The 24,766-nt window shown below is 33.4% G+C and overlaps 1 protein-coding gene across 4 annotated transcripts in view; it reads right to left on the reverse strand.

Moving 5' to 3' along the window:
* Nucleotides 1-213: 213 nt before the first annotated feature.
* The window catches only part of LOC129804848 (terminal nucleotidyltransferase 5C), a 72,190-nt gene continuing 47,637 nt past the window's right edge, over nucleotides 214-24,766 (reverse strand). For 3 of the 4 annotated variants that reach the window (XM_055852505.1, XM_055852506.1, XM_055852507.1), the window contains one exon: nucleotides 214-4,141. In XM_055852505.1, coding sequence (XP_055708480.1) covers nucleotides 2,684-4,141 — 1,458 coding nt within the window. In that variant the 3' untranslated portion in view covers nucleotides 214-2,683. The remainder of the gene's footprint in view (nucleotides 4,142-24,766) is intronic. The other variant, XR_008752024.1, reaches the window with a different exon arrangement.

The following is a 24,766-nucleotide window of genomic DNA, read 5'->3' on the forward strand; positions in this document are numbered from 1 at the left end:
TGAGTGTACATTTTACAAAATACAACAGTAGTTTTTTCTTTTTTTTTGTAATTTTGGTATTTTACCATAAATTTTTAAAATAGAGTGTTCACAGTTGTGTGACTAATATCGCTATGAATGGAATGAAAATTGAAGAATAAATTGTAGAAAAAGTGTAATAAAAATGATGTTGATTTTTTGCCATCACTTTTCTGACTATTTGTATTTTATAAATTTGTTTTTTTGTAGTATAAATTTGAAATGTTGCTCCCCAAGTACGCTCCTGTGTAGCTCACATAGAAATTTTCCCTCTCACTCTCTCAAGCCTCATTCATCTGCTTGTCTTCCTCACGTGCCACATTCATCATCCTATTCGTCTTCCATTAAAAATAACTTCTCTATATTAATATTCTTTTACACTTTTTTTTGCAATCACAGAAATGTGTTTTATATGATTTTTCATATTTTTCTCTCTCATTTTTTTTTGTTGTAATTTTTTATTTTAATTTTAAAATCTTACCTGGTAATTTCATTACTTTTTTTTAAAATTATATTCTAGTAAATTTTCTCTCTTCACTTTGTGTTTTTAATGTTGTTTTTTTTAGAATCTAATAAAATATTTTAAGATTTTTCCAAAATATTTTCTCTCATCTAAATAGTCATTCTATAGGTCTATTGTAGTGGTAATATATTTTTTTTTAATTTACTTTTATATTTTTAAAATATTTTGTTATTTTTAAAATCACTTTTTCCATTTTTTTTAATAATGATTCTTCTCTTTCAATGTTTCAAAGTTTTGTTTTTTTCTTTTTTTCCTTTCCGGATTTTTTTTCTGAAGTTTCTGTTTTTGACAAAGGACAGAACAAAAAGAATTCTACGATCTCTCTATTGTAATTTCTATTTCATCTACTTTTACACAATATTTGTTTAGACTTTTTCTTTGTCATCTACGTTGATTGATTAGTTTATTCTCTTGCGACAAAATACATGTTGCAATGAAAAATGTGTGTCAGTTTGTTGGTTTTTTTTGGGCAAAAGCTACGCTCTGGAACACCTTCCAGTTGGACATTGAGCTAAGATTTGATTTGGATTTCGTCACACAGAAATTGCTTCTATTTTTGATTAAATTCTCCTTCGCCAACAAAAAAATGTCACTTTGGAGCACACAATTTTTGCTTTGAACTAAAAAAAAAATTAAAAAAATGTTGTTTTTTTGATAAACAACATTTTAAAGAAAAAATTAAACACCTAAAAATAAAAAAGAAAACTATAAGTTCACATTTGAACATTGAAAAGAAAAAGAAATGTTGTCGCAAAAGCCAGTCTTTTCGGATAAATTTCATCTCATTTAAACATTTATTCTGTTAATGAAGATATCTATTAATAGCAAAAATATTAAACACTTGGTACAATTTCTTTGAAAATTCACCTTCAATATAATATATTTTCTTTAACTCTCATCTATTTTACCCAGAAATATTTCTTTCTTAAAATGTATAAAAGGTTTTTCTTCTTTTTTTGTTTGTTTTCCTCCAGCAAATAACAAAAATTAAAAAGAATTAATATAGTATCTCTTCATAATATTTTTTTTTTACTTGCATGCATTCACAGATTCTGTTAATTTTCTCTTATTTCTCCATCTTCGTTCACAATAGTTTATAATTCAAGTTTTTTTTTCTTTTCATTTAAATTTGTAAATGTTGCATGTTTTAACACGAACAACACTGAATAGCATTTTATTTCACTTTTCTTCTTCACCTCTTTTTTTTTCTTTTTTACTAAGAGATTAAATTTACAAAGTAGCAGTAAAATTGACGAATTAGACGTCTTGAAAGTTGTACATTTAATAGTTGTTTTTTTTTTTGGGAATTTTTAATTGTTACACAATTTTTTTTTTAAGTTTATTTTTTGTTTTTAAGAGTGATCTCACTTTCGCAATTGAACTGCATTTGACACTCACTAAGAAAAGGTATGCTAATTAATTAAGTGGAAGTACGTAGTTACATTTAAATCATATTCTTTCCTGCTTCACCATTTTTTGTTGTTTTCTGTACAGGGAGCTGTTTTAGCATTGTGCTTGCAAAGATAGTAGTATTATAGTAAATTTGGGGTTAATTTTAGCTTTAGCCACTACGTGGCGCTGCAATCTTAAATTGATCCCGACTGACCTAATGAATGCAGATATATTTTTAAATAGAAAAACCCCTTCGGTTTCAAGCAAACACTTTTCATTTGGTCGGAATAATAATTTGTTAAGGTGATTTTCAAAATATTCAAAATACAAGCACCCTATGTCAGTCAGGTTGGGAAAAATATGGTTTCTTCTTACCGATAGGTCTGCCAGGAATTTTATTCTCAGCTATTTTCTCCATCTGCACAAGCACAATGTGGTTTTTTTTTTGTTAAAAAAGGACGCGGAGTGTTTTGTGTGATCACCTTTCTCTAACCGAGACCTATGAGGTCTCCGTGACCTATTGGGTGCACTCTATGTGGTAGAGCCGTAGAGAAGGGTCAGGTAGTGTCGCGGCGAAGGGTCGTAGGATGTTGAGCATCATCTGATTTGATAGAGCATAGTGTCCTCCGGGGGATCGTAGTTGTCGGGTTGATTGTTGTCCTCTGTCGCGAAATTCTGTGGTGTCGAGGGTTGTGCAGTCCATTGGATGGACTGCGGATGGCGTGGGAGAGAGTCTGTGGTACTCTGCGATCACGTGCTTGGCACCCAGGTTGAGTTGCACGTGCAGAAGGTGGTGGGAATCACAGGGGCGTAGTACACACCATTGGCATACAGCAGACCGGCCGGCTGTGGCGGTAGCGTCGTCATTTGCTGCTGTGGCTGCGGCGATGGCTGCGGTGGTGGTTGCGGCTGTGGCTGTGTGGACTGTGGAGGTTGACTCTTTTGTTGCTCCCGGCAGAGCACCTGCATGGCCAGTGACTCAATGAGCAGAAGCGTCTGTCTACGCTCATGACCCATCAGGCACACCGTCGATGTCTCCACCACTTCGTGTAAATGCATCAGGTACTGATACTGCAGGGACTCCTCGTCGGCACCCCAGAAATGATTCCTCAAGTATGCCTCTAGTTTGACAGTTTGTGTGGGTATGTCGGGGAAGTCTATGAAGAAGCGACTGCACATGTATCGCTCCAGTGTCTTAATCTTGTCCGTGTCGACGGGACGGTAGTTGCGTACGAGGAGATTGCAGTATTTCAGCAGGCCACCACCGCGAATCTCCTCTGGCTGCCGCGTTGAGATCAGTTTGTGTTGAAGATGGTATAGGGCTTCCTGGAAGTCCCCATAGACCGACTCTCCCACCACTGTTGGGTAGAAATTCTCACTGATGGGCAGAGCGGCACAATCGTAGAAGAGCAACAAGGAATCCAAGACAATCTGGAAGGAATCCACGCTGAATTCAAATTGTCGGCGCATTGTATCGACAAATTTCAGCTCAACATTCTTGTGTCCTGGTGAATTGCCCAGTGAGATCAAACTCCATCTATCGCCGTCGTTGTTATTGTTCACTTTCACCATTTTGCCGACGTAGGCCTCCTTGAGGGAGCATGGTGTGATCCTTCGTCGGGATACACCTTCCGGCAGCAGGTCAAATAGGGAATTGAGCACGGCAGACTTGACGCGGTCATAGTGACGACCTGAACTGAATTCGAGTGCAAATATCAGGTCCAGGTCATTGTAGGGCTGCGCCTCAGATGCCAAGACATGACTTGCGGCACCACCATTGAGACGAATATCTTTCACAGTCATACCAGCGCCACCAGACGCCACATCCAATTCCAGCTTCTTGCGCACCAGCGTCACCAGGTCCTTCAGTCGGACCTCCAATGTGGGAAAATTTCCGCGTCCGTGAATTGACACTACCTCATCCATTACGTCATTGAGCTTGCGGACTTGCTCAAATGACAACACAGCCAACCTCTGGGCACTCGTGTCCACAGACTCCAGGGACCCATGGTCCGACGTGAGGGAGGCTATTGAGGCGGCTGATGATGTGGAAGCACTACCACCACCTCCCGGACTGAGCGGTGGTGTTTCGGCACCACTGCCATCTGAATGGAAGCCATCGTCCACTTGGTGATGTCGGTAGCTGTGAAAGTCCATCCTCGAGGAGGATCGCTTGAGGGAATCGGGCGCCTCCTCTAGAGTCCCGCACTGCAATGAAGAAATAAAGCATTAGTCACTGTCCTCGTGGGCATTTGCAATATTAAATTACGCATCAGACCCATTAGTACATTCTCAGAATACAACTACTACGCTTTCGAAGTGATCTTGAACTCACTTATAATGCTATTCAGATATGCTGCTGCATCAGTGCAACACTCGCATTTGTGCTTGAGACGCTAGATGGGAAAATTTCAATGAAAGTTTCAGGAAATTCTTCTCGGGAACTTTTTAAAAATGCAAAGCTTTTTTTCTATGGCTGGCTTTTTTATGTTACGTTTGTTACCTTTTTTTGTTACGTATGTTACTTACGCCCCTTATCAAAGTCTTAAGGGCCTTGACAGACCTGAGGATTAGCCGAGAGACGGCTTAGCGTAATTATATTGCAAATAATGGTCAAACTACATTTCCATCATTTTCCACTAAGTCGTCTCTCGGCTTAAGTAGTAAGTGTGTCTAGGGCATAAACCTTAATGCCTACTTTGACCAAAACCAAATATTATGAGATCCATTATAAAATTATACACAAGTTCACAAAAATACCAAATCATCATAATGCCCAGCGCACAATAACTTTTATTTGTAATGGGCCATTTCCATTGAGAAATTTCTCAACAAATTTCTTAGAAAATTTTCAACTCCATATGAAAAAAATTGTGCTTTAATGAGAAAAAGTTCAATTTGGTTGAACTTGTTCGCATAAAAGCTTAAAAATAAAAATTGGGAACAGTTTTCCAGACTGTTCCTATGGGGAACAGCGCCAGAAGTACGTTGAAAAACATTAACGTTGCTATTTTAAAGCGGAAATATGGTTTCAATTTATTCCTCATTATCTCTTTCCTTGCTTCAATTTGCGTACCAAACGATTAAGGATATCCTTTAACAGTGATTTCATAAAGGTTTCGGCTGTTTTTATGCATTTTTACCCAGAAGCCAAATCAAAACAAACAAATGTCAACGAGATGTTCGTATTCAAAACTGGGCTTGTTTGCGAGCTTTCATGTGAATTGGGAATTATAAAAATCTGAAAATTTTCTCAATGGAAATGGCCCATAAACATGATTTCAAAATTTCCTGTGAGAGAGAGAGAGATGACTAGGTCTAGATCTCATTCACTCTCATTAAAATGTCAAAAACATATTTACAAAACAAAAGTTATTGTGCATTGGGCATAAGATAAAATTATTTTGTTCATCAGCTGGTAAATATAAATAAATAAATAAACAAAAAATAGTACTGTGGACCATACATATCACTAGCCGTGTTAAAGACTACGGCTAGAAACTAAAAAAACACCGACATAACTAGGCTTTACTCCAGACAACAGAAACTGAGATTGTAAAGAATCTTAGCTAAAAGCTATTTGTACACATTTTTGGGAAGTTTATCTGCTCTTGATAAAACACTTTAATATTAAAAAAATAATGGTGAACAATGAGTTACCATAACTGTTTCTTAACTCTTTCACGTCATTAGGGTCATATATGACCCGAGGAAAAAACAATTTTTTTGACTATTTACATTAATTGAAATCTATCGGTTTGTGCACGACATCATAATAGAAGAATGTAAGATTCTTGGCTAATTTTCTCAAGACTCCAGATGTTCAGGAAAAGAAAATTATTTGAGATCAAAAATCACGAATTTTGAACTTTGTGAAATGACTTTTCTTTTTTAAGATTTTTTATATTAATTTATTTTTTTCAGCAAAAAGTTCTTTAGAAACACAAAATAGAATATCCAAAGATTGTATATTGCATATTTTGATATAATAAACTACTCTCAATTTTCCAGAAAAGGGCGTAGAATTTTTCGGGTCATATATGACCCTATTGTCGGCAAGGGTAAAAGTTTATGAAGTGTTTTCGTGCCAACAATGTTGTTGGGACAATTGGGACATTGTTTTTCTTTGTGAAATCCAGAAGGAAAATATCTTGCTCCTGGACATTTCATCTTATATCTGATGATTTATATTAGATTTTCCAATATTTTAAAGTATTCTGCAAGCGTCTTATCTTGTACAATTGTATTGTGTATGAATAAATATGTAGATAAGTTTATTTTTGCCAAATACCACTCAAAATACTGTGACAGAGACTGTTCAAGGGATTACCAGGAAGATTCCTTGAACACCAGGAGTACAGTGTTCATCAAGACAATCCAGTTTGCCATGGTTTTGGCCAAATTAATAACTTCAAGCAAAAAAAAAACTCTTAGAAATCCCGTGATATAGATTTTGAACATTGTATGTAGGTATACTTCCCTTGCCGACAATAGGGTCATATATGACCCGGGTTTCTTCCGAGTTTTCACACAATGGAAGATTTTTTTACTCTCAGAACTATTATATTTGATCATAAATCATTACGAAAAACTCAATTTTACATGAATTCACTTGAATAAAAGTGTGACGCAAAAGAGTTAAACTTCTATCTTAAAAAGAAAAACAAGTTAAATAACAATTGTTAAAAAAAGTAAAACTAAAAATGAAGTAAATCGTTCATGTTAATTGGAAGCTAGAATTTTTGCAAAGTTTTGGTTAACCTTGAGTTAAATGTGATATAAAAGTTGTTAATTCTAGGTAGTTTATTGCGCTATTTAGAGATTTTCGAAAATCTTTTTGTAAGTCTAACAAAGTAAAAAATTGAGATTGTAAAGAATCTTAGGTAACTAAACCTTGTTAAGTTTTTAAAGTTATTTCCTGCATTTCAAATAGAGAGGTCAATGAAGGACGAATTTTTGAGGAGCGTAAATTGAACTTATCGTAGACTTGAGTGACTTTTTATTAAGCTTTTCTTTAATTTTCGAACTTAAAGATGGCTTTTACTGATCGGACATCGTAGATATAAACAGTGAAGCCCATCCTTAAGTGCTCGAATTAAAGAAAAGCTTACTCAAAACTACCCGGATCTACGGTACTACTAAAGTAGTTTCCTAAATTATAAAACACTTGATTTTCGATTCCCACGGGTAATCAACAGGAAGTTCCTTAATGGTAAATAAGATTTATTTGGTAAAGATATAAAGAGAATAGGGCTATAAAACCATAATTGTATTTCCTAATATTATATTGTGATGTTTGAAACCCTTAATTCAAAAAGTATGTTTTAAGCAATAATTGATTTGGCCAAAATTGTATTGACGAAGACGAATAAAATTCAGTTATGATTTGGCATTCCCATCGGAAACAAGTGTTTTTATTACAATCCACACAATATTTCAGTTAAAATTAAGATTTATTTAGATAGTTTTTAAACTTCTTCTGAACGATACTAATGCCTTAAAGCAATTTTTTTAATTCGCAGATTATAGAAAATAAATTATAGGAGTAGTTAATAGTTAAAGTTTGTGTCAGAAAGTCAACAATTTTTAAAAAGAAAGCAGAGGGGAACCCTTAAAATGTAGTAATTTTAAAAGTTTGACGGATTAATTTCCTATTAATTTATTTATAAATAAGTTTTCTTTATTAAATATCCCAATTACTATTAATTATGCGGCAGAAAATCTAATCCGGATATACCTTAAGGCGCACTGGAAAGTTCTATGTCTTAATCTTCATTCTTAGAATGGGAACTACTTTTTTAGAGGTAAAAGTTTGTAGATTATTAATAAGGTAAAGTACCCTCGCTCCATCGGTTCCTTGTCTCGACCGGTAGATTTATTCAAATTATTTATATTTGCTATAATATTTTGCATATGATCTAAGGTAAAGTATCTTCGAGTCGACCGCCTCTCGATTTGACCGGTCGAATCGAGGAACCCAGTCAAAAGAGGGTACTTTACCTTATTACAAATCTTTTGCATTCGACTGATCTCTTGTGAAAATTGATTTATAAACGTACTTTATATGAGTACAATACTTTAAATTACTTGTTAGATATTAATTTGTTCATTAGAAAAAAGGATCTTAGGGGAAACTGGGGCACCACCAAACACGGGGTACCACCAAACACTGCGATTTTTTAATCGGATATTCGACTTCAGAGGATAGGATCTATAGGAATTTATAGGCACTATAGGGATGCTTGTCTACTGAAGAAATGGTTGAGATAGTCCAAGTAGTTTAGAAATAAAAAGTAGTGTTTGGTGCTACCCCGTGTTTGGTGGTGCCCCAGTTTCCCCTATATCAGTAGGGTACAAAACTTTACTTCCAAAATTTATAAAGTTCCAAATTGATAACTCTAATGGTTTTTTAGAAGTTTTGTATAATGAACCCAATGGTTAAAGGTCTTCTTTAGAGACCTATAAAGCTATAACTTCAGGTGACAGGATAACTTATTTTCGATACTATCGACTATCGATTATGAAAAATTTAAACGATAGCTGCACTTCCTGTAACTAATATAGATGTTTATCAAAAGTTTCATTCTTTTAAGATTGTCTCAATAAATGGTCCAACAATGCATTGAAAGGTCGACATACACTCAATCAGATACAGATTTATCGATACTATCGATTCGATAGTGTCGAAAAGTTATCATTCCATCGCACACTGAGAGAAATCCGAAAAAGTTAAAATAACATTCCGGAAATGTTAATTTTACCCTGCATTATTGATGCGAAATCGGTGTAAATATTACCCTTTTTAGGTGTATTAGGGGTTAAAGTTACCCTTTTTCATGTTAATTTTACCCTTAAAAAGGTGTAAAATTAACATTAAAAAATGCTGATATATTTTTACACCTAAAAAGTGGTTAAACTTATGAGGAAAAAAGTTAATCGCACCCTTTCTTTTCTCAGTGCAGATCTCTATTTTTCTTTTAATTCTATCGAAAGTTTAAATCCGAAAATGAAACAAGAGAGAGGGAAGTGTTGTTCCTCAAAAGATCATCTTCACTTTTAATTTGAAAATTACCAACCCATGAAAAATTTTATGAGAATCATTAATCAAGTCAAAACCAGTTTCACAGAGCCCTAATTATTTATCTTTTTTTTTGGCTTCCAATAATAACGCTCTTGGCAATCAATACCTTCGATCACACCTCAATTAATTTTGATCTCTGTGTGATAGTTTGGTGATCTTCAAATCTCATAAACCTTGTGATCTTGAAACCAACTTTCAAGGCAGTTTTTTTCACGCCTAAACTTCTATATCACCAAAGATGTGAAAGTGTCATTATGCTTTTATTGAGAAAAAAAAACGAGAGAAAAAAAGGTAATGGGAAAGAAACGTGTTCTTGCTTTTATGCTAAACTGCCCAAAAAAAATTCATTTGCATTTAAAATTAGATTCCAAATTTGAGCCAGTTCTACGATTCAAGTTTTCTTTTCGTCTATTTTCTATAAAGTGATCTTTCTGGAAATTCTGGTATTCGAGGGGGGGGGGCTTGATTTGAATTTTCAGTGATTTCAAGTGAATGTTTCAAAGCCTAAGTACAATAAGATCATCTTATTGTTATTCTCAGGGGAGGTCATGAATTACAGACACTCTCTCTCCCTTTGGGATTTGCAGTATTCGCGGAAATGCCGGCAATTTCACCATCTCGACTGTAATTGCGGCAAAAGCCTCGCTACACGCAAACTGTGAACAATTTAAATTTTTTCGGCACTTCCTCTTATCACAGCCAAAAAAAAACAGACTTTGCAGCACTGCGATAAATAACCACAGAAAATCAACAATCTCACTCTCAGTTTGTGATATTGCCTCTCTCATGCCTAATTTGGATGAATGATTTAATTTTGTGGTTCAAATTAGTTTTCCGTCTATTTACAAGGAACAAAAAAAACTTTGACACACATGCAAAGAGATTTAGCTTGTATATTTGGTTGTTTAACTAGGAGGAAAAAGTGCCTCAACTTGTGACAAAAATGACAAAGTGACTGCAAAATTAATTAACAATTGGGTCATATCTCTTGGTTGTGTTTTTTTTTTGTGCTGTTTGTCGCTATGTAGAGATACCCCGTGGGCAATTACCATAAATATTATTAAATAAAAGTGCATGTGATCTATTTTTTTTATTGGTTCAATTTTCCATGCTTTTCTGCTACTCTTCTTCGTATAGCTCATTCTCGTGTCCATAAAAAATACGTAAACTGTTTTTTAATTTGCATCGAATCGAATAGATTATCCACATCATCAATTAGCATAAATTATTGGCATTTACTGAGAAGATAACTTACTCGTATAATTTTTCCACTAGAAAAGAGGGAAGGAACAGTTTCTTTTACCAAGTAAAATGACTAAAAAAAAAGTGAAAAACTAAATATAGAGAAAAATGCTGAGGATGTTATGGCTAAAAGTGCAGGAAAAAAAAGAATGTCACAGATGTCATATGCAATTGCAGGATTAATAGAATAATGGTTATCATGCAATATTTCCAACGTCGCGACGCATTTCAAGGAGAAACTTGAATATGGCCAAATGCGCGATAAAAAATACAGCTATTCTATTTACAAATTGCGCCATTTAATCATTTTCTGTGTCACAAACACAACCACTCGGGAGGTGTAGCGAAAAAAAAAAATTGTCATCGTCATTTGCAATTAATAAAATCGTTACTAAACATACATCACTGAATATACTGTACTCAGAGAAATGTGAGTGTTGCCAGAAATGCAATACGAGTGTATTCTAACAGAGTAAACTTTACACTTATAGGGTGAAAGGAACGTCTATTGACACTTTAAGAACTTGTGTCAGCACTTATTGACACCCTACTCTGTACCATTTGGGCTACGAAATTTGAACATCTCTGTTTAGAGTAAAAGGTATTTTACAGAAAAAACGTTATATACTTATAGTTTACTAGATACATTAAATAATTTTCAACATTTTGACAAAAGTGTCAATAGGAATTCCCTGTCGAACAGACGTTCATCCGACCCTAGTGCTATTCCAACGCAAAATGAAGATTTTTCTTTTAGGATTTGACTGTTCTCAAGTGCTTCTGCATTATCGACTTTTCTTTATGAAACAGTCGATACAGAACCCAACGCAAAAAGGTCGATAAAGCAGAAGTACTTGAGAACGGTAAAGTGCTGAAAAACTCACGTTCATTTTTCATTGGAATTGTACCATCATTTATTATATTATTCATTAAATTCAACGAACATTCATGTAGTTTTGCAAACTTTCTTGTTGACTAAAGTGAATTCGAACCTATTACACTTGTATCATGGAGCAAGCGCTCTATCACTTAACTCATTATTTTATTGAAATTTTAGTGCTTTTTTCAAGATTTATTGCAGACAACTTATTGAAATTTATCTCAAATTAGGCTTAAATATTCCGTAGGCATTTCATTGCTTCAAGTAGTTGAGATACCTTGAAATTACATATAGTTCAATAATATAATTAATCAGTAAAAGTTCAGTGGAAATTTGTTTCACTTTAGGAGAGTTAAATACTTTATTTTTCTTGAATAAAGCCATTATGAAACGAGAATAAAAAAATGTAGTGTTTCATTGATACTTGCAAATATTTCTTCCGCTTGTGGGCGCTGTTTTTTCCCGTAAGTGGCGCTAGCAACTGTTCTGAACTCAAATACTTAAACGTACTTATACGCACAAATTAATTTACATTTAAAGTAAGTACAGTATATATCGACCACTAAGGTTTGATTGTAACCTAAAAATAAAACTAAGTATAAAAAATATTCAAAATTCATCGTTGTTTTTTTATTATTTGTTTTTTTGCAAAATCTTGTGCATTATTTTACTAAATCGAAAAGATAGGAGAAAGCTTTCATGGCATTTGGGCCTTCCAATTCGGGATATTTTTATTTTGAAAAAATAATTTTCAAAAAATCCTTTTTTTTAGGGTTACGTTCCAACCTTTATTATTCATACATCCTTCACTTACTTTACGAAATCCTTCCTAAATTCTTATATTACGTCCGTGAACTCAAAGAGATGGCAATGAGAATTAACTCAGTTTTCAATTTTAAATTTGTTAGAGGTTAAACGGTAAGAGATTTTAACCTCTGATCTTCGGTGACACCTATGTAACTGTATTATCTAAACACGTCTTCTTACTTATACTATTATTTGCAAAGTTTTTTTGTATTTATTTACTTCCTTCATAAATTTATTTAATGCTCTAGAAATGAATTTTCTCCAAATTGATTAAAACATTCCTTACCCTGATGTATATTATACAAAATATTTTAAAAAAAAAATATGTTTTTTGTTCATGTTTAAAACCTTATTATTATCGAATTTTGATATTAAAGTGTTTTCCCGATTTTATAGGTATCTTTTTAAAATATAAATTGATTTAAATATTTTTTTTTATTTTGCTTCAGGTGACTGAAAGATATTTTAGAAAGTATTCAAGGCTCGAGGTAAGTGGTCCCTTCTCTTTGTTATCTTGTGGTTTTTTCTCTTAGTTGTTTTATATAATTCTCTAAACAAGGCATTCTTATAAATTACTTATCGCGCTCTTGGTTCCGCCTCTCTACTACTTAAGAGTTCCTAAAAGAATTTAAACACAAAATTAAGCCATAGGTGTTTATGGACGAAATATTCATCTTGGACCACCTACAAAACATATTCGAAAATGCAAAAAATAAATCTTGGGAGTCGTTTTCGAAATAAATCAATAAAGATGGTTTTAGAAAAAACGGCAATAATGTCCACTTATGAAAGGGAGGGGGGGTCATCGAAGACCGGAAGCCGATATGTTTTACCGTTTGTGCTCCAAACCGGTAAAAAAATTGTATAACTGCTTTCTCTTTGAGTTCCAGCAATAATAAGAACAATCTATTCTTCATTTTGCAAAGAATAGCAAATTTAATTTTTTTTTTAAACTTAATTCATTAATCAGTTATAATGCATCACTCATAATTAAAACTTAGATTTCTTTTTAAGGAGTGTTGCTTTAAACCTTGTAGATAGTTTATCGTTTTTGTTTTCTCTAAAATTATTTTTAATAATTTCAAAATGAATAAAAATATAGACATAGCTTTGGTTGATATTTCGACCACCTTGTTTCTCATAGTTCTTTACCTTTTCGGAATTCTTCTAAAGCCTTTTGTATGTGATATCGTAGTAAAAAGTATGCCAAAACTAACAATTCATGGAAATTTTACTGGACGAAATTGGAAGCTGGCCGGAATTTGGTACAGATGACCTATATTCAGTGTAAATGAACTCTTCTGAGTATGAAGCTACAAGTAATTTGCCAAACTTGAACAAGTAACTTGAACAAAAATTCATTTAAAAGTATATCTCTTTGAGGTAATTCTCTCAGTGTATCCCATGCGTAAACCACGATGAGTTTCAAAAAAAGTGAAAGACAGGAAAAATCCATGGAAAAAAATGGAAGCTGTTTGCATAAATTGGAGATGAAAAATTGTGAAATTAACCATGAAAAACATTGGGAAATATCCCACATTCTGCCTATAAGTGAAAATTTTTAGTTCATAGACAGTGAATTAAAATAATAAAAAAAAACGATCAGCAAATAAGGCATTCCGATGATGTTTTGAATGTGGCTCCAATTCAAATGCATTTGCGAAAGTCGCTTTCAATTGAGAGGAAAATTGATTATCACTGATTTCAGACAAACTAGAGAGTGACCACATTTACAATAGAAAATTTTGCTTCATCTGCCTCAGTGTTCACCAGACCATAGTCAAAATCGCATCAATATCGCTTTAGTGCAGCCACAATGGGTACAAGGGGGAGATCTTACCTCGACGCAGTGTACGCACAAAGGCATAAGCAAAGAAAAAAAAAGTCTGCACGAGAGAACTTCTGAGAGAGAAAGTGGTTCAATGCTGAGCAGCTGCTGTGCCAAAAATACTATTCAAAAACGTCATGATCAATTTATGATATGTCTTTCTTCTCAAAATATAACCGATACTTTTCCTTCAACAAAAAAAGTTCCCTCCAAAATATTCCCGACCAATTAAATAAAGTCACAACAATCAGTTGCTTTATTTATTTATTTTTTTGTGCTTCAGCATAAAAGTCAAAATTGTTTCTTATACAATTATTCTTATCACTTCAGCACGAGAGACTTATCTTGCGAATTTCTCAACAAAATGACCTCTATTGCGTAATTTTATTTGATAAACATAATTCAATCCTCTGGCCTTTAGTCATAAACACAGAAAATGTACACTCAAAATGTGATTTTACAGGGAAAGTCAATAAAAGTTTAAATATAAAAAAAGGGGAAAACACAAAAATATATCATCCCATGAGAAATAACATCACAAATTGGAATTATTTCAGCACCTCTGGCCCCAAAAACCATAAAACAGTGAAACTGGTTCAGTAATTTAAAAATTTTATTATTGTAATTTATTCTATTGAAAAAAAATTGCATAAGTGTTCAAAATCGAAGTTACAAGTGAATTGTGGTGAAATATGGAAAATTTATGTGAGAAATCAATAGAGAAGAGAAAGATGTAAAATTCGGCATTAAAAGTTCAAGCTCAAACCAACTTACATTTTAGAGGAGTTACAATAGACTTGTCAACAATTCATCTATTTCAACAGATTGAATAAGAATTACGTGAGTAAAGATAATATTTATGTACGGAGGTCAGAGAATTGATTGTTCAGATATGATGATTATTTATTCTGAATATCTTGTGGGGAAGAGAAAAATAAAGTGAATGCAAGCAATTTGTCGGGTTTATAAAGAGAATTCTGTTGAATTTTTTTACAAATAATTGCTGCTCGAGAGCTGGGTTATTACCGAAATTTTGAGACATCACGTTCTTATGAAAAATAATAAAATGCAAAAACTGTTGGAAGTGTAAGAAAAAGGGGCATATTCAGAGGTACTGCCGTATGCAATTCTCTTGTATGAAATGCTATGTGCGAGACACTGAGACAGTATTTTTCTTGGTTATGGGAGCATTGTTGTTTAATATTTAAAGTCTTATTCACATTCTAATTGGAGTATAAATTGTCAGCTTTAAACATTATATCTGGTAGAAATAAAACTCTAAAAATCCCTGAGTAGAAGCTTGCCTTAGTATTTCAAAATGAGAAGTACATCCTTTGGAACTCTGAAAGACCCTTATGAAGAATTTTAGATAGGAAAATTTTCAATTTAAGGCAACTGTATCAAATTTCGGCCAGCTTGCAATTTCGGTCACTTTCTTTATTTCTCCGAACTGTATAAATTTTTATAAATTTTATAAATAATTCTCTAGATGTTTTACAATGCCAAATGAACGAAAAAGAGTTGTCTCTTCAATCGAGTTTATGCAGAGATCTTACACAGAAAAAAATTATTTGTAGAAATGTTCGTAAATGTTTGTGAATTCCTGTGGAGGAGTTACGAAATGCTCGTAAATCGTATAACCCACAAACAAATTCGTAAAAGTTTGTACTTTTTTCACAAACATTGTTCGTAACATGATCACTTGACGTGCATTTTTTGTACTTTTACAAGCATTTGTTCGTAAATGTTCGTAAACACACACAAAATGTTCGTAAAATTTTGTCATTTGTTCGTAAATGTTCGTAAAATATTCGTCAGATAAACGAAACAAATACAGTTCAACGCAATACTGTATTCTGAAATTGCGCACAATTCCGTATAAATATCCTTTTTAGAGTTTCCTAAGCTTATCAATAGAAAAGAAGATTTTAATAAAGAATATTATATTAAATAACTCAAACGAAAACTGCGAAAAAAAGCTTGTATAATAGCATAATTTTATGGCATTATCGGATGATTCATAGAAAATTGTTGCAAATGTCAGAAAAGGGGGCATACCGAGAGGTAATGTAGTGAATGCTTCATTCTAAAAATAAATACAATTTGAATTAAATATCCTTTTGAAAATTTCCTATGAATAGTAGATAAACAACATTAAATTGACTGAGATACTTATAAGTAAATCAAAAGTAATTTCGAGACATTATCGATGATTTGTGGAAATTGTTGCAAATGTTGGAACAAGAGGCAAATTCAAAGAACATTTATGGGATTTTCAATTGATATTTTCGATACTCATTCTATTGTTTTTATTTAATTTGTATTTCAAACAAACTGCTGTGTATGTCAGAAATACAGTCACATCGAGAGCTACTGTACAGTAATTCTCTGCATTCTACGTTCTCACATTTTGTAACAGTTTGAACCAGTTATAGTTGATTGGTATGCAACAATTTAAATTTGATTAGGAAAATCAGTCGTGAAATAACAATAAATATCACATTAAATTTAAAGACAATAATGATCTAATTTGCAAGCAAATTAGGCAATACCAAATCATCAAGTTTTTTTATTTCGGTGCTAATGATATACAATTGTATTGCAAAAAACGAGATTTTGATTTAGAAATAACACTAAAATTAGCAAAATTCTTATCATTTAAAATGTGTCCACAGTGAATATTAGATTAGGCGTTGTCCATGAACTTTTAAAATATCATTGTGATTTAGACACTGACTGGCCTTCAAAGGTGATCTGGATTAAATTAAGCTCAGCCATAAATCTTGTGCCAAAGAACTTTATGTTTATCTTGAAGTGGTCTTCACTGGCTTGTCCAGCTGACAAGCCACTATTGGCTACTCAAGTGCTAGTGAAAGTGACATGGAAAGCATGGTGCACGTGCTTCAGTACTTCCATCTTCTCCAAGTTATTCACTCCAAAAATAGAACTTGTCGATTTGGATTGAAAAAGGGAACATGTGGCATAGAAAAAAAAAACTTGAAAATAAAAAAAGTTCAGGACAACACAGAAGATAGCAACCTTACACAAGAATTGACCTTTTTTCTCCCCTTTTGGACTCCAGCACGAGCTTTTTCCTTTTTCATTTGAAAGAACTTTATGTGTGATACATATTTATAAAACTTTCCCTCCGGTTAAAATATTTCTTTACTTGATGTTCTTCTCAGAACGCATTTATTGCTATTTATGGTCTTCACCAGTAAGTAGGGACAGAAATTCTAAAGAAATCCTTTACAATATTCTTATCCAAAATCTTTCAAGCTGAACTTTAAGAATCAACCTGATTTATTTTGGCAACTCACGGAGAGGGCAAACTCGTAAGTTTGATTTATTCATATCTTATATCACATAATCAAGTCAAAGAGTGATGAAAAATTGTGTTTTTATGATAAATTCATAAGAGTTTGGAAACGTGGAGAATGTGAGAAGAATTGCAAAGCTTTTTTTTTCTGCGGCAAAATCTTTTGGGAACTTCCAAAACAAATCGCAATTTCTACCCAAATCACCATTACTCGCCTTTTTTTTATATTCGACACGTGCAAGAGGCTGAAGATGAATGAAATGGTTGTGCGGAAAATTTCATTTTTACAGAGCTGAAATACGAAAATCATGTACAGTTTATTGAATTTCAATTTGATTGCGCTTTGTTTATTCAATTTTAATGTTTTCTGAAAATAAATACAAACAGAACTAAGCTTAATATAGTTCATTCTATTTTGGTTTCAGAAATTAGAGGAACAGATTGATAAATTAGGCTGTAAATATTAGGCAAGAATCTTTTAATTTTTTAAATACTGAAAATATTGCTGAAGGATTCTAATACGTCCTGTATGATATGAATTAAACTTGGTATAAAAATCTTTAATTTGAAAATAAAATGACCGTGAATACCTTCCTGAAGTGTCGGCGGATTGAAGGGCGTGGGCTGCTAACGTAGATTCCTAGATTTCCTAAGTCCACAACCCCAATAAGCGATTGAAAATGATGATGATAATGATGAGTTCAAAAATCGAAAATCGCGAACTGAAATTCATAATTTCAGAATCTCCCTCCTGATCTTGATTAGTGCACTATTTTCAAAAACGGAAAGTAAAAGAGAACTTGTAAACCTATTCCCAATGAATTGAGTACGTTTGCAAAAATCCTGGCTGTTATAATTGTTACTATTCAAATCCGTTCTTGGGCCGTTTCTTAACCGCTGCGGTATCATTGCCTTCTGGGTCTTTGCCACGGTACCTATAAGTCGGAAAACCGAGAGAATGAGTCCGATCCAGAACGTCAGAGAAGAAGGACGTGTGAACTTTTGAGACTCTCAGCCAGGGTACTCTGGTTGGGTCCTAGAAAGTGTGGTGACTGAATAGAGCCTATTCTCTCTCTGACAAATAGTCTACAAACTCACAAGATAAATTTGTCTAAAGAGTTTTTAAGATTGATTCTCATAAAACACTAGGTTAGATATTAACTTCAGCTTCGAGTTTATTTTCTGCATTCGTTATCAAATTGTCATTTCGAACTTCGAACAGTTTGCAAATAAGATTTTTCCGTTTCGGTTTAAGCAAATACTGAACTTAAGTTCGGGTTTTAGTTTGGAATATTTCCTGGGTGTCCGAAGATATGAACGGAATCAACCAAGGAACGTTGAATCAACCAAGTTTTGCTTTTGGATCTAGAAAGTTTGTTGTAAATTGAGGAAATTGTGAGTTTCGTTAGTGTGAAAATTTATCGTATACACGGGTAACCGGCATCTGCTGTTCGTAAGCTTTTCTTTACTTCTAGCATTTAAGAATGGTCTACATTCACCAATCTTATTTACTATGTCCGATCGGTAAAGACTGTCTTAAAGTCCTATTAAAGAAAAGCTTACGGTAAAGTAAAGTTAACCCCGGTGGGCAAAACCGCATCTGCGGTACTAAAGAAGAATTTTTTTTATTTACTAAGACACTGAATTCAGTCAAGAGAATCCTTAAACTTTAGGAAAGTAAGATTAATTTCCTATAAAACTAATCAGTTCCGTGGCTAAAGGTCCCTGCCATTGTTGTGAATCATCAAATACTGATTGGGACACACAATGTGCCTGGTCCTTAGGGTTAACCTTTTGGAATGGGAGATAAAGGGTGTCCATCTTTAAAGCCCAATATTGATCATGCCTTCCGATGTTCATCCGACTTTAGGCAGAACACTTATGTGCTTTACAAAGCGGCGGTACAGACGATCAATTGACCTTTAACAATAGTAAGGGCCTTGACAGACATGAGGATTAGCCGAGAGACGGCTTAGCGTAGTTATATTAGAAATAATGGTCAAAGTGCATTTTCATCATTTTCCACTAAGTCGTCTCTCGGCTTAAGTCGTAAGTATGTCTAGGGCCATAACCTTGTTGGATCACCGGTAGGCGCTTGATACCCCTTTTTCCAAGTCCTCAGTTATTTTGTTCTCACATCTAGAATTTGATTATTCACTGGCTGTATTTGAAGTATGAGCATGGTATGTGACAAATTTTCATGTCAAATTCAGGGTTGCTTTGTAAATCATTCGAGGTTTTGAGGATCGAATAGCCCTTTGGAAAGACCTACATTTGTTAGACGAAAAGCCACGATAAGCGTAAAATCCCTCTGCTGTGGCTTACCCATAGAGTTTCTACCATAACGGTATGTCCCACACGAGCATAGCGTGCACCTCGAGGCGAGATATTCGCTCATTGCTCGGCCCGTCACTCAGTATGTGACGAGTGCCCAGGCAGTGAAGTGGAATCTGAGGGTCGTCCTCAGGTGTTTGCAATATTTAAGCCTCGATCTCTCTGATTTAGCTTAACACATTAAATGTAGTAATGGTTTTAAATTGCATAAATGTTCCGGAACGGACCGTTTCGGAATTGACTCTTGGGATCACCCTTGTGATTTGCCGACATTCTTGTATTTTAAATTACTGGAAAATTTCAAAGATAGGACACTGTTGGACAGTTCTCAGACTAGACGTTTCCCCAAAGTCCCCGAAAGTCCCGAAATCTCAATAAAAAACAATTTTATCATATTTTCAAGATTCAGCGGATCATTTGCCTAAAACATTTGCATAATACTAAGTTTTAAGTATTTATTTTCTAAAAAGTATTACTCGAAAAGAAATTAGAAAAGTTAAGGGCTAAGCTTAGATCTGAAATCCGAAAAAGTTAAAATATCATTTTGGAAATGTTAATTTTACCCTGCAGTATAGATCCAAAATCGGTGTAAATATTACACCCTTCAGGTGTATTAGGGGTTAAAGTTACCCTTTTTAATGTTAATTTTACCCTCGAAAAGGTGTAAAATTAACATTAAAAAAATGTTGAAATATTTTTACAACTAAAAGTGTTAAAGTTATGAGAAAAAAAGTTAATTGCAACCTCTTTTTTTCTCAGTTGTGGTATGTGAACTTCACTTTAGATTTCCGGGTGATATTTGAAAAGAATTTTGCATAATTTTAACATCAAATGATTGCCTTTAACCGCAACGAATTAGAAACATTGAAGTCCCGTAGTTAATTACTAATTACGTAATAGATGTATTGTTTACTTCTTATCTAGATTAGTTCTAAAATTCAAAATTACATAAATTTAGAATTCTGCATCTCCCACGTAGATTCCTACATCATTTCAGGTGAATTGGATGTACTTCAAGAAGACAAGGGGACACCCACATAATGTTTGAAAGAAGGAAAAGACGTAGTTACTCATCTCTTTTACTTTTCATTGTATTGTTAATAATTTATCAGCAATGGAAGTACAGTAAAAAAAAAGAGAGATTAATGTTACATCTTCTTTTTCACCCCATTTTTACTCTTTCATCTCCTCTTTCTCTCTGAATGAGCAACATAATGTAACAAATTTAAAGTTATTTTTCCATTTCGTTGTTTTCATGTTAAACAATTTGCTTGTTGCTTTCTGACCCAGAATTCAATGTTACGAAAGTAAGTTAAAACGATAAATCAATAATTATTGACCGATTAAATCCCCATAACGTAACGAAAAAGGCGAAAAAGAAAATACAAAACTCTGACAGAATTTCTAAATCGTGTGTGCAAGTCTCAAACCGAAATGGAGTGAGTGCAAAAAAAAAAGAAGAAACATTTGTATTGATATTAAAAAATTACAATGTTTTTTTTCTCCCCTGGCTAATCCCTCTATTTGCGCATGAAGTATTCACTTTTTCTTTCCATGCAAAGATATGCTTTTTTTCATTCGAATCTTTTTTTTGTTTTACAGATGAGCATAAAGTAAGAAAAAAAGTGAGACGTAGAGGGAAAAAAAAGATCAATCTTCTTATTTTCATCATCTTCTTATATTTCTTTTATTTTTTTTTACCTAAAATGGCAATATAGAGAGAAGGAGTTAATAGAGAAATAATGCGATGCGTGTGTTCAAATGCTAATTAATTTTTGTCAGTAAATCGCTTTTGTAATCGTTTTCGAATTGAGAGACTTTCAAATGACTTTATAATTTGTTTGTTAATTCTGCCCAGCGACAAAACAATGTCAATGTGTTTTTTCTATGTCGCGTGTGTGAATCACGAGTGACAATTTATGGCTTTAGAATGGCGAGGGGTCGAATAACCCTCCTTTTCGGTCACAAACGTGGATTAGTGAAAAGCTTTCAAATACATAGGTTGTGGAGCTTTTGAACCGAAAAAAAAAACAAGAGCGGGGATCCCTCGAAAAGGTCTTTGTTCTCCAATATCTCTATTATATAGATTTTTTAAATTTTTTATTCAAATAATTTTTTTAAATACAATAAGGTTATTCAAGCTCATATTTCTGCTAGAACAAAAGGTCAATGAATTTCTCTATTTTCGAATTAGAAATTTTTATTTTAATAAGATTAGTTATATAATTTAGTTTTTGGATAGGGCTTTAAAAAAAAGCCTAATGCAATCTCAGTTATATCTTTATATAAATAATAGGGTAAAGTGATATAAGTTGGACATAGTGTTACAAGTTGGACAATTCACCGGTACAAGTTGGACATGGATTTTTTCTTGATAAATACAGTACGAAATTTGCTTTTAAGCACAAGGAATCAAATTATAAAACTAAAGCATTAAAAATATACAAATAAAAATGAAGTACTAAATTTATCAAGAAAAAAAGCCTTGTCCAACTCATACCACTTTACTCTAAATGCATTTCTAAATTTTAAAAGTTGATCTTTATGTTATGTAACTCGGAGGTTGAGAACAAGCATCTAAAAAGTTTATTTTAAATTTAGATCATATGATACGGTGACAGAGAAAATTCCAAAAGTCAAAATTCCGAACACCAAATGTCTAAAGGTCAAAATTTGGAGTTGTCAAAATGCCGAAAGGAACGAAATTATACGAAGGTAAATGTGTGAAATAATTTCCCAAGAAATAAAAAGATTCCTTTCCGTTCAGCAAGCCCGGCTGCAATCGTTGGAGTAGGTATGACACTTTTAAGAATTCAGGATCTTGAATTTTGGGATCTTAGCTTTCGGAATTTTGGCGTTCGGAATTTTAGGATTCTGGATTTTGAATTTTCGGAATATCGACCCATTCGGGATTTTGGCGTTCAGGATTTTGGCTTTCGGGTTCTCGGTTTTTCGTGATCTTGACCCATTCGAAATTCTGGCGGATTTGAAATAATTCGGGATTTTGGCCGATTTTGGATTTTGCCGTTTGGGATTACAGCGTTCGGAATTTTAGCTTCCGATATTTTGACCGGGACCTCATATAATTACTTGTGGCATTTTCAGTAATACTTAAATAGATTTCAAGACTAAAACTTTAGGGACGAGAAGCTTTCGGTGACCGAAATTCAACAATAAAATAAAATCGATAAATAAAAATAAAAAAATAAAACATCTTATCTAAAATCTTAAAAATCAAACAGGGGTGACATGATAACTTATTTTCGATACTATCGACTGTCGATTGTGAAAAATTTAAACGATAGCTATACTTCTTGTAGCTGATATAGATATTTATCAACAGTCACATTCTTTTAAGAATGTCACAACGAATGGCCCAACAATGTGTAAAAAATGGACATTCACTTAATCTAACAAATATAGTTTTATCGATACTATCGATTCGATATTGTCGAACAGTTATCATTCCACCCCAGAGATGGATTCTATCTTTTTTTTTATCTCTACTGGCGGTTTTGACGCATAATTTCTTAAAAAGAGATCTTTAAAGTTAATATTATTTTAAATTTAAAACGTTGCTTAGACAAATTTTTCTATATTAAGTTATTTAAATGTCATTACAATGTCTTTGTCGATTTTTGTATCATCTAAAACATCAATCATTGGACAACTTTTTAAGAAACTTTTCTATATTTAAGTACTTATAAACAAAACACTTAAAAACAAAAGTATTGTCAATTTTATTAGGCCATACTGAATTTTGTTGGAAATTCAAAATTTGGTAAAATTAAAAAGAAATTATACAAAATATGTAGGGAAATATGCGGTGTCTTCGGACAACTCAAGCTTCCAAAATTTAATTCTTAAAGACATAAATTTAATGAATAAAACCCACAGAAATAATATATTTTAATATTTAATCCTATGCTTTACGTTTTCTAAAAAGACCTTCGAGGCTTTTGATAAAATTCATTGAGAACCATTTGGTTGTCAGATTGCTTAATCAAAAACAAGAGAAAGCTCTCAGGTTTTGCACATACTCTAGCTTCGAGCATTTCGTATTTTTGCCATCTTCCTGTAATAAACTTAATTTATTTTTTTTTCAGAAAATGTGTAACTTAAGACTGATTATTAAAATATATATTGACATTAGGCCAGATTCATAAAAGCAATAATAGAAAAATATGAAGTGTTCGAAGCCAGATTGTGCTAAGTATGAAAGCCTTTCCTTATGCCCTAGACACACTTACGACTTAAGCCGAGAAACGGCTTAATGCAATTATAATCAAAATAATGATCAGATTACATTTCCGTCTGTTTCTGACTAATCCGTCTCTCGGTTTAAAGCGAGAAACAGCTTAGGCAGTAGGAAACTGATGGGAATTTAGTCCAATCATTATTTTGATTACAATTCCGTTAAGCCGTCTCTTGGCTTAAGTCGTAAGTGTTCTAGGTCTGAAACTTAGCCAAACGGCTGAATTGTTCTAATTATGTTCAACAATCAAGTTTTTTTGAAAAAAAAATTAAGTTAGGCTTGCATTTTTAAGGACAAATGACGTATTAAATTCTGAAAAAAAATTGGTTGCTATTTAGTGTGGGAATAAGTCAACGTTAATTGCAATCAACAATAGGAAAATCCGGAAGTCGTCAGGAAGAGACACCCAAGAAACAATTTTTTCTTAATATAGTGTTGTAGAATTTCTTAAGTAGGGCACTGTAGAACCATAAATCTTTTTATTTGATTATAACGCTCTTGGTCCCATTACTGAGATTACTATAAGTAAAGTGGCGCACTCTTTGGGATCTTAAGAGCTCCTATAGGAATCTCTACAGAAAATTCTCACATTGGGTCTTTTAAAAGTGCACTAAAAGACTTGTTTAATACTTGGTTCTATAAGGCAGCTATTTCGCTTCTTGGGCAATCACTCAGGGAAACACATCAACTATCTCCAGAGCTTTTGGCTCGGTCTACAAAGCCTTCATCAGAGGCCAAGTCTTGCAATTTTTCTCTGAGACTCATTCAGGGTTTTGGTCTCGATTACAACGGGGCATGAGAGGGAACGGGGGCACTATTCTTACACTGTCTTTTACAATTTTTCGTAATATTTGGCACAATTTTCGGATCTTCTTCTTCGTCTTGGCTCTTGCTGGGAATTTCTGTTTGTTAGCACTCCTATCACTGTTAGCACTGAGTGATTGTCTCTTTCCGACGACTTCCGGATTTCCTTATTGTTGGTTGCTATTTAGGATTTTGAGACCTAGGGGAATTGAGCTAATCCCGCTAAACCTTTAGTTTGAATACCGTTCCAGAAAGACTTACTGCTTACAATGAGACAGGGCAT

Source organism: Phlebotomus papatasi, chromosome 2 (genome assembly GCF_024763615.1).
Source record: "Phlebotomus papatasi isolate M1 chromosome 2, Ppap_2.1, whole genome shotgun sequence".
NCBI lineage: Eukaryota > Metazoa > Arthropoda > Insecta > Diptera > Psychodidae > Phlebotomus > Phlebotomus papatasi.